The 14,065-nt window shown below is 43.9% G+C and overlaps 1 protein-coding gene across 1 annotated transcript in view; it reads right to left on the bottom strand.

Annotated features, from left to right (window-relative positions):
* ARAP3 (ArfGAP with RhoGAP domain, ankyrin repeat and PH domain 3) overlaps positions 1-14,065 on the bottom strand; it is a 123,546-nt gene that overhangs the window by 20,883 nt on the left and 88,598 nt on the right. Inside the window, 9 exon segments of the mRNA XM_083181502.1 lie at positions 2,757-2,839; positions 4,238-4,371; positions 4,531-4,659; positions 5,635-5,749; positions 8,428-8,502; positions 8,671-8,739; positions 9,464-9,611; positions 10,037-10,142; positions 12,205-12,417. Of these exon segments, the coding sequence (XP_083037628.1) occupies positions 2,757-2,839; positions 4,238-4,371; positions 4,531-4,659; positions 5,635-5,749; positions 8,428-8,502; positions 8,671-8,739; positions 9,464-9,611; positions 10,037-10,142; positions 12,205-12,417 (1,072 nt within the window).

Below are 14,065 nucleotides of genomic sequence, written 5' to 3'. Positions count from 1 at the left end.
TATTGTATACAAATAAACATACAATTGTGTGTCAAATAAAAACAACGGTGTCCTTTTGTCTTTTTAATTAGAATTTCTGTGGAGTATTATATATTATGTCTTGGGATTAGAGTTATATCATCAGGAAATTTGATGTAAGGTAATTATTACACATCCATTGGTATAGAAACGTTTTGAAATGTATTCCGATACGTGCAATATCTCTACTCTACAGATTGCTACAATTTGTTCAATCTGTTACTTTATTTGTGTGTAGCTTAAATGCTACTTCCACTGGGAGCACAGTATCAATTGATGTTTTCAATTAGGCACAATGTTTCCATTGGTCTTGTTATAGTACTTTATTTTTCTAAGCACATAGCCAAGAATATATTCTCTGAAATTATCGGCTTTATATCACTACAAGTGATAGCTCATTGCTCAGTATTGTGCTTATTAACATATACAAATGGTGTTCCTTACTCAACAGACTCCTAAATGCCTGGCAAAAATACTCCACTTTATGTATTGAATGGTAGAGTGAATTGTGAGCTGCCCTTGATAAAACTGTTACCCGTGAAACGCGCGTCGGCATCACGGCAGTCCATGTCTCCGTCTTAAATAATGAATTAATCAATGTATTGAATGTGAATTGTGTTGTATCCTCTTCAAACAGCCAGGACCGCAGGTGTCACAGCGTACAAACCCGGCATCTAGGTCTATGCACCTAAGCTGATACTTGCCCGGCACCTGCTATAAGACGCCGTCTAGGATTAGAACAGACGAACGCGTACACAGCAAATAGATCAGAGCAGAAGCGGCTTTTATCTATAGCCGATGCCTGCCAAGCAACTACTGTGATACGCCGTCTATGATTAAGAAAGACGGACGTATATCCAGTAATAAGATAAGGCTAGAAACGGCTTTTACTTATAGCCAATGTTTTCCAGGCACATTCTGTAAAGATGCCTCTTATGATTTAAATGTCATCGCTATTAAAACCCACACATATTTGCACTTGTGCCTATGTCTTATATTGAACACACAGAAGTGTTATAGAAAAAGGATCCATCTATATTAACCCGATTGCGTACACATATGGGGCGGGATGTATTAATATACATCGCCGCCCTTCGCCTGGCAGCCGCCGCGATGCTGCCGCATATGTACTAACATATGCGGCTAGCATCGGGTTGCGGTGACGGAGACCCCCGTGATACCTTTGATGTGGTCTGCGGGGGTCTCCGTCACATCCCGGCGGCTGCCAGTGTCCCCCTGCGTCTCTTCCTCCCCCCTGCAGCCGGATGTCCTCCCAGCTGTGACACCTGCTGGGGGAGGAGGAGATCAGGAGGACGGGAGGGGGGGCGCGCGGACGGCGATAGAAGCCCATAGGCTTCTATAGGGTATCGCCACCCTGCCAAGCGAAAACGGGGCGGACGGGTAATGGTAAATAGGAAAATGCAGTAAAACCTCAGTTTTACCGCATTTTCCCTTTAGTACATCCCGCCCATGGTCTGAACCGACACACTGTGCAATTAATTGTTTACTTATATGTCATATGATAAATGATATCTTAACTGAAGTGAATCATCCATATAATAAAGTGTGATATATAGCAATTGAAATAGATGTGCCTGAATATATACAGAACACATCTATGTGGGATAATAAATGACATGTCTATAACTATGATCTTATAGTGACTATCATATAATGCACATACAATAATAACTGCTTTATTACTATCTACCCCAAAGACCAGTTAAAATAAGGGGATATATACACCACAATTCAATAGATAAATTGGAGTATTTTTGCCAGGCATTTAGGAGTCTGTTGAGTAAGGAACACCATTTGTATATGTTAATAAGCACAATACTGAGCAATGAGCTATCACTTGTAGTGATATAAAGCCGATAAGTTCAGAGAATATATTCTTGGCTATGTGCCTAGAAAAATAAAGTACTGTAACAAGACCAGTGGAAACATTGTGCCTAATTGAAAACATCAATTGATACTGTGCTCCCAGTGGAAGTAGCATTTAACCCACACACAAATAAAGTAACAGATTGAACAAATTGTAGCAATCTGTAGGGATATTGCACGTATCGGAATACGTTTCAAAACATTTCTATACCAATGGATGTGTAATAATTACCTTACATCAAATTTCCTGATGATATAAATCTAATCTCAAGACATAATATATAATACTCCACAGAAATGATAATTAAAAAGACAAAAGGACACCGTTGTTTTTATTTGACACACAATTGTACGTTTATTTGTATACAATATTCTCATATTTCACAAATATGACAGTTTTTAATAATAAATAATAAAGGATTGTAATTTGAATACAAATATTTCTTCAAATTACCTCTGTGCGCCAACAAAAAAGACACTCTTTTCTGTTCTTTCTATTTCGTACCACACAGTGGTTTAGACTGTGGCCCACTCTACTACTGGACCCGCCTTTGACCTATGGCAGTGCCTTACAGTAGATCTAGGATGGGAATTTCCTTGCCAATGTCCCCCTTTATAGACCTTCTTCACAGTTCCTACTTTTTCCTGGGTGCCCAACAAGAAGACTTTCACTCCTTGGATTTTGGTGGGATAAGTGACTGCCGATGGCAAGTGTAAGGCTTTTGAGGAACTTAGATAGGAGATTCCCCTCTAGGCTTGGCATTTCCTTCACATTCCCATCCAAGCAGTGACAGACTGATGTCAATATTAGTAAGCGAGTAGCACCAAAGTTATACAGCTTTGATACTTACGGAGTTGGGGGCTTTAACTTCTTCCGAATCCCCATGTAAACTTTTGCAGTTTCAAGAGGCCATTCTCTCTCTGGCTTGGAACTCTGTAACACAAATACATAAACATGAACATAAATACATACCTTTGTCACCTGCACACAAGGAATCCATGCTGTGCACAGAACCAATACTTAGGTGAAGACAGAGAACCCATTTACTAAGCAAAGGTAGATGCACAAAGCCTCCATGATGTCACTAGTGGCTTTCACATGAGAAGGTTGGGGGCTCGTCCTGAACAGAACATTAAGGAAAAGGTATGGTGAGATAAGCACGCGGATATATTATCTTTACAACCACTGCCACTTATTAATCCAGAAGCATTCTAGAATGATTCCCGGGATGATTGAGAAGTTTCTTTTCCATTTTGTATTCTGTCTAGCAGAATTGGGGAAAGGCAGTGAGTCTGCCTATAACAAAATGAAGGATGCCTATACAAAGACATCCTTGTTGTACAGGTGGCGGCTGTGGAACTTCTGAGATGCCACCTCCACACTCATTTGAGGGTCTGGAAAGTGGGTATTGGTGGCAGTGTGGAGTTGGTCAGTGGGGAGTTGGTTAAGTTTTACTCCGGTTTCCTCCCACAATCCAAAAATATACTGGTAGGCTAATTGGCTCCCAAAAAATGAACCCTAGAATACCTGTGTGTGCCTGGTCATGTGGTAGGGAATATAGATTGTAAGCTCCACTGGGGCAGGAACCGATGTGAATATTCAAATATTCTCTGTAAATCACTGCGGAATATGTGTGCGCTATATAAATAACTGGTAATAAATAAATAATGCTATGTGTCTGTGGAGAGAAGACTGGTGAAAACTCATTAAGTAAACACCCACTGCCTCCTTGATTCCTCTATCAAGTTTTTCGATCCCGCATTACCCACTGCCTCCCCGTAGCATTAGCGGTCACTTCATTTGTTTTATCCCACTGCAATGCTACTGTGCACTGTGGTCTGCGGTGGCCATTCTGCTGGGGTCCAGTAATAATCTTCATTGTTTGATGGAGGCCCAAAGCAAAATGGTTTGAGAACTCCGATATAGAGATTGGGATTGGGGGAATGATGATGGGAAGACAAGGATTGATGGACGTGGCCTGCTCTGATTGGAAGAATCACACATGTTTGATGTGTAGAAGTGGGTGACTGCCATGTTGGTGGGTGAGTGCTATGGTATCATGGGAAAGGTTCCAATGTGGGCAAGTGGTTAGTTTCTTCATGGCGGATGTATCAGGTAGACCTATAGCCGCTGTGTGTAACTGATGGTGGCACTAAAAGACACACCCATTGTTGCGGCACTTAGATGGTGATGGCGGAAGTTGGAACTTACTGAATTAGGATATAATGGGATTGTTGATAACCTAACATCAGACAGAGTGGAACGCACAGACCCCATGTCCCCACACTTGGTGGCAGAAGAAGGGACCACAAGGTTTAGTTACTGTAATACCTTTTTCTCCTTAAGAAGCAGAAGCTTGTGGTCCCGGAGAACGAAATATCTATCCTGGAACTTGCTGCCCAGCAGCTTTGCCGTCTCCTCCCTGCACTTTAGTAGCCCACATTTTGGTGTTTCTCTCTTTGTACCTAAATAAAACAACAAGTCAATGTGAATGCTATACTGAGAATCAGGCCTACTGGACCTTGTGGCCCAGTCAGTATCATGCGGGCTTTATTCACGTAAGAACTGTATTTTCCATAAACACACTAACTATACTGTATATGTATTCCCCAGGCTGCGGTTACCTGTGAAGAGGCAGCTTCCTTCCCCAAACGAGATCTTCTTTACAAGAAGGAAAGCAGAACTGGGCTCCGCCAGCTTGCACCACTGCAGGGCCTGCTCCAGGACCTTCTCCTTGGGATGTAAAGGTCTCTCTGGGCAGAGGTAATAACAGAATCATTACTGGCATACAGTTAGAGGTGTGCTAGATCCCACACCTATCATGGGACACAGCCTGCCTTTCCTCATTTCTTCCTTATTGGCCTGACTCTGAGCCGCATGTAATGATGATGTTCACGGAGATGAGTGATTTGTTACAGTGATAGAATTGCTAAAACCTTTTGGGATGCATTTAATATATGCACTCACCTATTCAATTCAGCCATTAATGACAAAATTGAAGGGTGTTAGATGCGACTTTTTTTTTAAAGTCGGATCTGTTTTATCGGAAACGGCTTCGGATTGTCGAATTCACGGCCGTTTTTCTATAATCCGTGGCAGTTTTCACCGATACATGGACTTTCTGACACTAGACAGCCGGAACATTGAATTCTGACTGGCGAGCTACTGTCAGATCAGACGAAAATGGAATCCCATATTGAATACCCCCTTTATGTGCATGCACTAGTTGCAGTATAATGTGTGAAAAGCTTTGGGAATGTAATGGGCATTCTTGGACAGGGACTGGGGGATGCAGTCGGCAGGTCGGCAGTAATAAGGATGATGAAAAAGCTAGCCATACCTTAGGTCAACATGGTCAAATGGTCGACACAAGTTTTTTCATACTTTTCTATCTAAGTGGACATAGTGTTAAATTATAATAGTGCTGAGCTCAGCGAGCCATGCTCGGGAATGTGGTACAGGATATGTGGAAGGGAGGGTTCTGGGTAACTGGAAACCCTCCCTGCATTTGCCTATGAAAGCAGTCTCAGTAGGGTATGACTCAGAACCAGGACTGACATAAGAACAGTAGGGACATTCCAGTGATAGACAACCAGGTAAGACAGGGTTCCAGGCTAACATACCTGTTCCCCTCACATGGTAGGTACTCCAATACTCTATGTACCCACTCTGATTACTCATAAAGGGCATTAAGGCAAATGCATAATGGCTTTTAGTCCAGCACTTACCCAGTTCACCATTCTCAAAGACTTCAAAGGTCAACCAGATGTCCGTACTGGCCGCTATATTCCGCATATCCAGGACCTGATTGGTCAGTTCTTCTGCTGTCATCACTGGAGAGACCTAACAGAGAATTGCACCACAAGTCACTTTAGTAGCGTAATACAGAGAATGACAGCTCAGTGTAGTTGTGTCAGACTGTTCTATATTGGCTGTTTGATATATTAGATCATTTGCACTAAATGGGAATACAGCCCATACGGCCACATGTGGGACAGAACCGGATCATCGATGGAGCATCCAATCCAGCTCCCAGTTGGTCCATTACAATAAACGTTTTTGGGATGAATAGAGGGGTGAGGAACGGAATGAAACCCATGACTTGCCTAGAGCCCCATGCGTTTTCATTTGAATATATTATATAAAATACACAAAAAGGAGGCATTTAATATTTATATAAAGCTAATGAGACCAGAGTTAAGTTCTCTGCGGAACGCAGCACCGGCAGGAAGCAAATCATCTCATTTCATGTCAACTGCTTGAGGCAGAGACCAGGGCTGCTGGGGGAATCTCTAAGGAGGGGTCATTGGGTATTTGGTAGGGGTGTGGCTGTAGTCCATATGATCACCAATAATGGGCCTGATTCAGGGGCTGCAGTGAATGCAATGCCGATGAACGATCACAGTGATTGGCGATGCTGGAAGCACTGTCTGTATCCTGATGGTGACCGCCGGGAGATGCAGAACGAATGTCAATGCTGGAGCTGTGGATTTCAGTGTGTGCTCCTGGTAGGTAACATGGGGACGAGTTGCAGTGGCACAGACGCCTGATGCCATGTACAGACACCTGCGCCCAGCTATCTACAGCCCTGATGGTGGCTGGAGAAAGCTGCCATACTTCCCACATAGACAGCACCAGGCCGGACATTATATTATACGGTACATTTACTAAGATGGGAGTTCTATTAAAGATGGGGTGTTGCCCATAGCAACCAATCAGATTCTATCTATTATCTTCTAGAAGGTGCTAAAAAAATGATCAGAATCTAAATTGGTTGCTACGGGCAACATCCCATCTTCAATAGAACTCCCATCTTAATACATTTACCCCCATATATTTAGAAGCAATACACGTATTGTTCTAGAACCGCACCGCAAGCAGACAGGAGGTACAATTATAGTATTGTTATAGGGACACATTTATCATCCCCTGATTATGGACTATTACAGTGGTTCCCAAACTCTCTTGAAACACGGCGTTTCCCCATATGTTCCATGGCACCTCTAGGCCAAGGTGTCTTATTGAGAAGCTCAGCAGAAATGACTAATATGTCTAAATTGTGCTTCTAAAGGTCAGTAATGGGGTTTTGGGCAAGTTTGTGCTTCTCTATGTCCATATATATTATGACTAGCAAAAAGACGGTCAAAATGACGGCTTCTGCGATGTACTTTGAGCTGTGACCATTTTTACTTTCACTTTGAGCTGTGACAGTTTTTAGCCCACAAACTCTCCACCCCCAGTCCCTATCTGCTCCTACATCCAATCTCTGGGCCTTATTTTAGTTCACTCTTTCTGACAAAATCCTTCTTAGATGGACAAAACTATGTGCACTGCAGGTGGGGCAGATGTAAAATGTGCAGAGAAAATTAGATTTGGGTGAGTTATTTTGTTTCTGTGCAGGGTAAATATTGACTGCTTTATTTTTACACTGCAATATAGACCTCACTTTGAAGAAACACCCCACCCAAATCTAATTCTCTCTGCACAAGTAACATCTGCCCCACCTGCAGTGCACATGGTTTTGTCCATCTAAGAAGGAATTTGTCACAAAGAGTGAACTAGAATAACCCCCTCTGTCTTCTCAGCTCCCTCTCTCCATATCCAGCAAGTTTGAAACAGGTCAGTGTCCCTGCAAAAATTACTTTCACTTTCTGTTATGACATCTTTTAGCACACAAAGGAGTCATTTGGTCTATCAGGCGGCCTCTAGTGGTCATTGGCGGTACTTCACCTCATGGCGTTGAGTATTTAGCCTTTTAGATATAGATTGTCAGCCACCAGCACTTGCTCTGCTGACCACATGGACCAAAAATCCATTTATTTGGTACTGGACCAAAAACTTGGGTTCTAATGTATAGATAGATGGTGTATATGTAGACAGTCCCATATGGTCCATTCGCATTAGGCCAGCAGTATACAGTTTGGGAGCCACTGACTATTGTGTGCAGGTTCCGTCTTCTCTAGCTGGCAGCGCAGGTAAGACGACTCTGGCACTGTGCCAATGACTACTGCATTAGCGCAGGTCACTGTGAAGATGGCGGCTGCGTCACTTTCCTGAAGTTTTCCAAGTGTGCATGCGCAAATTTCCATTTTCCTGATGCTACGAGCAGCACCGCCACGGGACTCTGCAGAGGTATTAAACAAGGATGTGCAGCGGGCACCCCACTGTAGTTAGGGACCCATGTAGCGCACACCCTACACCCATTACAGTTACGCCATGGATACAGCATGGTTCCCATGTGACCATGTTAAATGCAAAATAATTGCTTGACATTTTACAGTGCAGCTGCGGACCTACGGAAAGACAATGGTATAGAGCAGGGAAGGGGAACCTTCAGCCCTCCAGCTGTTGATGAACTACACATCCCAACATGCCCTGCAACAGTTTTAGCATGGCCAAAGAGCAAAACTGTAGCAGGGCATGCTGGGATGTGCAATTCAACAACAGCTGGAGGGCTGAAGGTTCCCCATCCCTGGTATAGAGGAACACGCGATACATTATGTGTGTTTTGAATTGCTGACCTTTAAGGTAACACAACAGTCCTGCTCCTTCTTTTCCAAGTAAACCTCAATAATCAGATCTCCGGCTTGTGATAACTGTGGACAGAAAGTGAGGTTTCAGTGTCTTGTGCACATTTGCATTAAATAAAGTGCAAATATTATTTTCTGTTTATTAAACATATGACCAGTCTACACAGAGGAAGCAGAACTGTTTAGAAGGACCTGCATGCGGCGCCGGCGGTGGTACTACATCGGCTACATTACCTGGACATCTTTCCAGGTGGTTATTAGGCTGTTCTCCAGGTCCATCTGAGTCACATGCTCGTCATCAATCTGGGGGAGAATCAAACAACGTTCCTCATTTCACAACGTATACAGCAAATATATATTCTCATTATTACTATTGGCAGAGGCACCAGCCCCATGAGAACGCACAGAAACCGTCTTCCCATCGACCAAATATATTTATTGAGGGTTTTCAATCATTACAAATGTATAGAAAGTATGCACAGGGTAGGGATGGCAGAGGGAAGAAAGGGTAGGAGAGGGGGGGGGGGGGGACTTATTCTACAGTATCTTATTGTATCTATTATCAACACTTAAGGTGCCCATACACTGAGGCAATTTCAGCCAATTGCGTCCAATTGGCCTGTTAAATCAGACCAAATCGTCTCTCCCTGACATGCAGTCAGGTTCGATGTGCGGTCCCATGCGTATCGGACCCGACCAGGTGGTCGACCCGCCTAGCTGTCCAACCACCCATTCTGGGACATCCCTCCAGGTGGCGAGGCATACGGGAAGCAGGGATGCATGCAAATCATCACAACGGATTGCATGCGTCCCTGCTGCAGGGAAGGTCCCGGCGGCTCGCAGGGGTATCGGGTGTCCGAACACTGCTGCCAGATCATTTTGATCCATGTCAGCAGGAATCTATTAGTAATGCCTTTCTTGGTATAACTGCTATAGCTACCCCAAACGGAGATGCAGCCTTCTGATACAGCTACGTTTCAACAGAGAGCAAGTGCATAAACATCACAATACAATAAATACAACTTACACAGAAAACGCTGGCATAGTTGTCTATCAGATCCTCCATTATCTTCACCTCATGCTCCCCTTTCCCCTCTGTCTGAAACAGACTGGGAGCGAATAAAAGAGACAGGTTCTTGGTGCACATCTGGTTCAGGGCTGCACATTTCTGGACCCTGGGAAAAATGGTAGAGAAATAGGTATGGAACCAATAAGATACTAGTTTATATTGCCATGAAAACGGGTGGTGGTCAAGGTCAGCATGTGCTGGAGGTATTTTAATGATTGATGATATTATTACGCTAGGGTGACCAACTCATCCCTTTAATCCGGGACACATATTAATTACACAGGTTCTGTGGCAGTTTAAAACCAGGTGAAATGGAGTCTTGAGGTGTGGCAGTTTAAAACCAGGTGAAAGCCAGCCACACATATGTGTCCCGGATTAAAGGGATGAGTTGGTCACCCTATATTACGCCCCCCAACGCATCTACCCATCTGGCCAGCTGTAGTGCCCATCTGTGTTACTATCATCATACTGCAGGCACTGCACAGGTCCTTGGAACAGACAGTTATATTTCAGATCTTTAACGCTCATTACCGGTAGAGGTGACCAATCAGTACAACCAGTGTGGCCCGGTTGACCTTAGGAAGATGGTTAATCAGCTGCATGTATTTCTCCAATCTCTTTGACCTTTCAGGATGTTCTGAAATAGAAGTCAATTTAATGAAAAACAGGGAGGATAATGCAAAAATAAAATAAAGGACTATACATAACACATTAGCTTATTGTAAGCACTAACTCTCCTGTAATGTATGCAAGACTCACGAATTTCATGGACTTCTCCCTATAGGAGTATCAGGAAGAGGGGCTGTCAGCAACGCCTCCCACATAAACGTCTTTTACCAAAAACAGAACACACAGGCAATATATACCTAATTTCATTGCAGAAAACAACACTCACCTGGCTGATTGTCAGCCCTCTGTCTTCATTTCAGTACGAATAGCACAATTAAATAAGTATTTTGCTTGGCAGTTTGTACATTGACAAATAATACTGCATGATACGATACATCTTAAGATGAAGGTGTGCAGATTGAGCAATGGAAGGGTGTGGCTATGTAATGGAGGGGTGGAGCCATGTTACGGAGGGGGCTTTGCCACAACCTGTTGAGCTTGCCTATGGCTGAAAATCACTTGGTTGACCCTTATGAAGCCTGTGTGTGGCCCCTTAACCAGTGCTATACAGAGCAGCTATTACCAGGAGTATCTCCCAACAGACTGGTGATTCAGCCAATCATAGACCATTTCCTTAACAGGATACGTGACTATAACATGTGATGCTACTGCCAGGACCTCACGGCCAATTGAATCGATCCTTATAATTGTGGCAAAAGCCACTATCTGAAATACTATAACTGCTGTGTTTTATTCTGGACAGAGTACGTCCGCCATGTTCTCGGTGACTGCCCTGCAGCAGTGTGGGAGGTGATTCTCTACATAAGCAGGTGGCGCTTGACCTGCAAAGATGCCTTGTGTGGAATGGTGGATTGCAAATAAATGAAAGAAAGTTGCGTTGAATGCAGGTGTTTTAGCTGGGCGTATTTGCTTGTGTTGGCACTGCGCATGCCCTGGAACCATTGAGCGACACTGCCATACTTATTTCAGTCACATTTCTATTTGTCAGCGGGTAACTCTGCTGTGAGGGCATGATGACGCCCCTGGGAGCAATGTAAGAGTAATGGGGGGAGTAATACACACAGGGTGATGCGAGGGCTATTTCAAAGTGATCTGACTAGATTGCTTGGAAAAGAAGCATGGGTCACTCCGCGTGTATGCTCCCCCCCATGTGTCGCCATCGTCTGACTAGATTTACACTGCATGCAGTATAAATCTAGTCATCGCCAATGTTCTCTCACCAGGGACAGGCCGTGCTGAAGCCTTGTGGCGCCATATAAATAAAGGATGTAACATGTGTAGAGAGATTTAGATTTGGGTGAATTATTTTGTTTATGTGCAGGGAAAATACTGACTGCTTTATTTTTACACTGCAGTATAGATCTCACTTTGAAGTAAAACCCCACCCAAATCTAACTCTCTGCACATGTTACATCTGCCCCACCTGCAGTGCACATGGTTTTGTCCATTTGAGAAGGAATTTGCCTTTGCGAGTAAACCAGAATAAGGGCCATTACCGGAATGTCAAATCATGTATATCGTCTGATGTGTACGCTCAATTGTGCGCTACTGTGGAACACATGCAACTTTTTACGGTCTGACGTGTTGCATGGCCAACTGGACAATATCGCATGAAGGATGGAATAGTAATTGTCTTGTCATTTATTAAATTGTCCTGGTGTGTACCAGCAATGATGCTGGTCATTCTGATGTGTAGCCGGCCTAAGCATTGGTAATATACAGGAGCTTATTCTAGTGTTCATTCTAGCATCCTACATCTTCCAAAACCCACGCAGTTCCTTTTCCCTGCCTGGGGTGTCACTCTGTGCTGTGGGGCTTCTAGCGCAGTGTGGTCAGTATTTCAGCACTGAAATGCAGACCAGACCAGGCTTGGAAGAGGAACTGCACATGATGAAAGATGCATGGTTCTTGCATGAACACTATAATCCATGAAGAGTTTGCATACCATGTGCTACAATACTGGAATAAAAGTAGGACAGGCATTTATCATTGATGTTTCTTGTACAGTAAGAAGCAAAACTCTTTGGGTTACAAGATCCTCATACAATGATGTGGAGATAGCGATTTACCTGCAGCTTCTTTCCACTGTGGGTGAAGTTCTGTGGTGAAAATGGGATCATCCAGTTCCCGGAAGAACCTCTTTAACACGTCTGTCACATCTTCAATGAAGTTGTCATTGATGCGGAGTTTGACGTTCCGTGCATCTCGGCGGAACTCGTCCATCAGCAACTTAATACGGGACTTGGCACCGTTTTTACGGTATATTCCCTCGTGGCAGAGGCCTGCAGCGGGATTTCAGACCAACACACTTAGATAACACCCTGCTGAGTACGCCAATGTATACACACTCTGAGACTTCCCTGAATTCAGCGGAATAAACTTTTATTGTTAAGACAAGTGATTAAAAAAATAATAATAATAAGGTATCTATGTTACATATACATTAACCTACAGCTACTGGGAATTAGGGCAAATTTTGGTACTTGTGTAGTTTCACGGCGCCAGCATGGCGCCGTGCGTCTGAGTCCCCTTGCGGGGCTCGCTTCGCTCGCCCACGCTGCGGGCTCGGTGGCTCGCCACGCTATCTAAAATCAACTCCATGCAAACATGGATAGTGGGGGTATGAACTATCCATGTTGGCATGGAGTTAAGTTACTTTATTTTACATAGTTTGCTGGCGCCGTGAAACTACACAAGTACCCAAATTTTCAAAGCAGTTCCTGAAATATTTCATCTTGCACATTTCGTACCATTAACCTGCAGAATAATCACCTTAATCAGGGTTATGTGGGCCCCGGTCAACTGAGATGTCGGGGCCCTCACAAAAAAAAATTATTACCAACCGCCTGCAGTAATTACGGCCCTTAATTTGATATATTGAGTACATATTGGCCCTCATTCAGATCTGATTGCAGTACAAATTTGTTCTCAAAATGGGCAAAAGCATTGCAGGTGGGGCAGATGTAACATGTGTAGAGAGAGTTCAATTTGGGTTAGGGGTCTTGAAACTGAAATCTAAATTGCAGTGTAAAAATAATGCAGCCAGTATTTACCCTGCACAGAAACAAAATAACTCCCCCAAATCTTATTCTCTCTGCACATGTTATATCTGCCCCACCTGCATTGAACATGGTTTTGCCCTATTTGAGAACAAATTTGTACTGCAATCGGATCTGAATAAGGGCCATTGGCCCTTATAGGGCCCAATTCAGACCTTTGAGCAAGGGTGCAATTTTTGCAGATTAACAAAACCATGCTGCACTGCAGGTGGGGCAGATGTAACATGTGCAGAGAGAGTCATATTTGGTGAGGTATGTTTAAACTGAAATCTTAATTGCGGTGTATGAATAAAGCAGCCAGTATATACTCTGCACAGAAACACAATAATTCACCCAATACTAACTTTGCACATGTTACATCTGCCCCACCTGCAGTGGAAAAGAAAAGGACAAGAGGAAAAGAGTTTATGGTGGATGCAGGGGTGCCGAGAGAGGGGGGGAGCAGGTACAATTTACCCGGGCCCGGGCCTGTCAGGGGGGCCCTGGTCTGGACACACAGATTTTTTTTTTTTAATTTGGTGGCAAGTACCCCCAACATGACCCATTCCATTAGGTACAAAATGCTCTGTTCCTGGAGTTCCCTGCCAGTGGCAGTTACAGAGGTTGGACTCCAGCACAGTCCAAAATTTAAAGAGGGGCAGTCACATCAACTGCCAGTGAGTCCAGGACAGTGATGCTTGTGGTGGCAGTATATATGACCCCCCCTTTTTGAATATTGGACTGTGCTGCAGGCTCACATCTGTAACTGCCACTGGCAGGGAAGTCCAGGAATAGAGCATTTTGTAACTAATGGAATGGGCCATGTTGGAGGGTATGTGTAAATCCTTTGCAAAGAGCATGTAACCCCTGGCAGAGCATGTTAACCCCTGGC

Source organism: Crinia signifera, chromosome 4 (genome assembly GCF_055691185.1).
Source record: "Crinia signifera chromosome 4, ASM5569118v1, whole genome shotgun sequence".
Taxonomy (NCBI): domain Eukaryota; kingdom Metazoa; phylum Chordata; class Amphibia; order Anura; family Myobatrachidae; genus Crinia; species Crinia signifera.
This window is presented reverse-complemented; position numbering and strand designations above follow the sequence as displayed.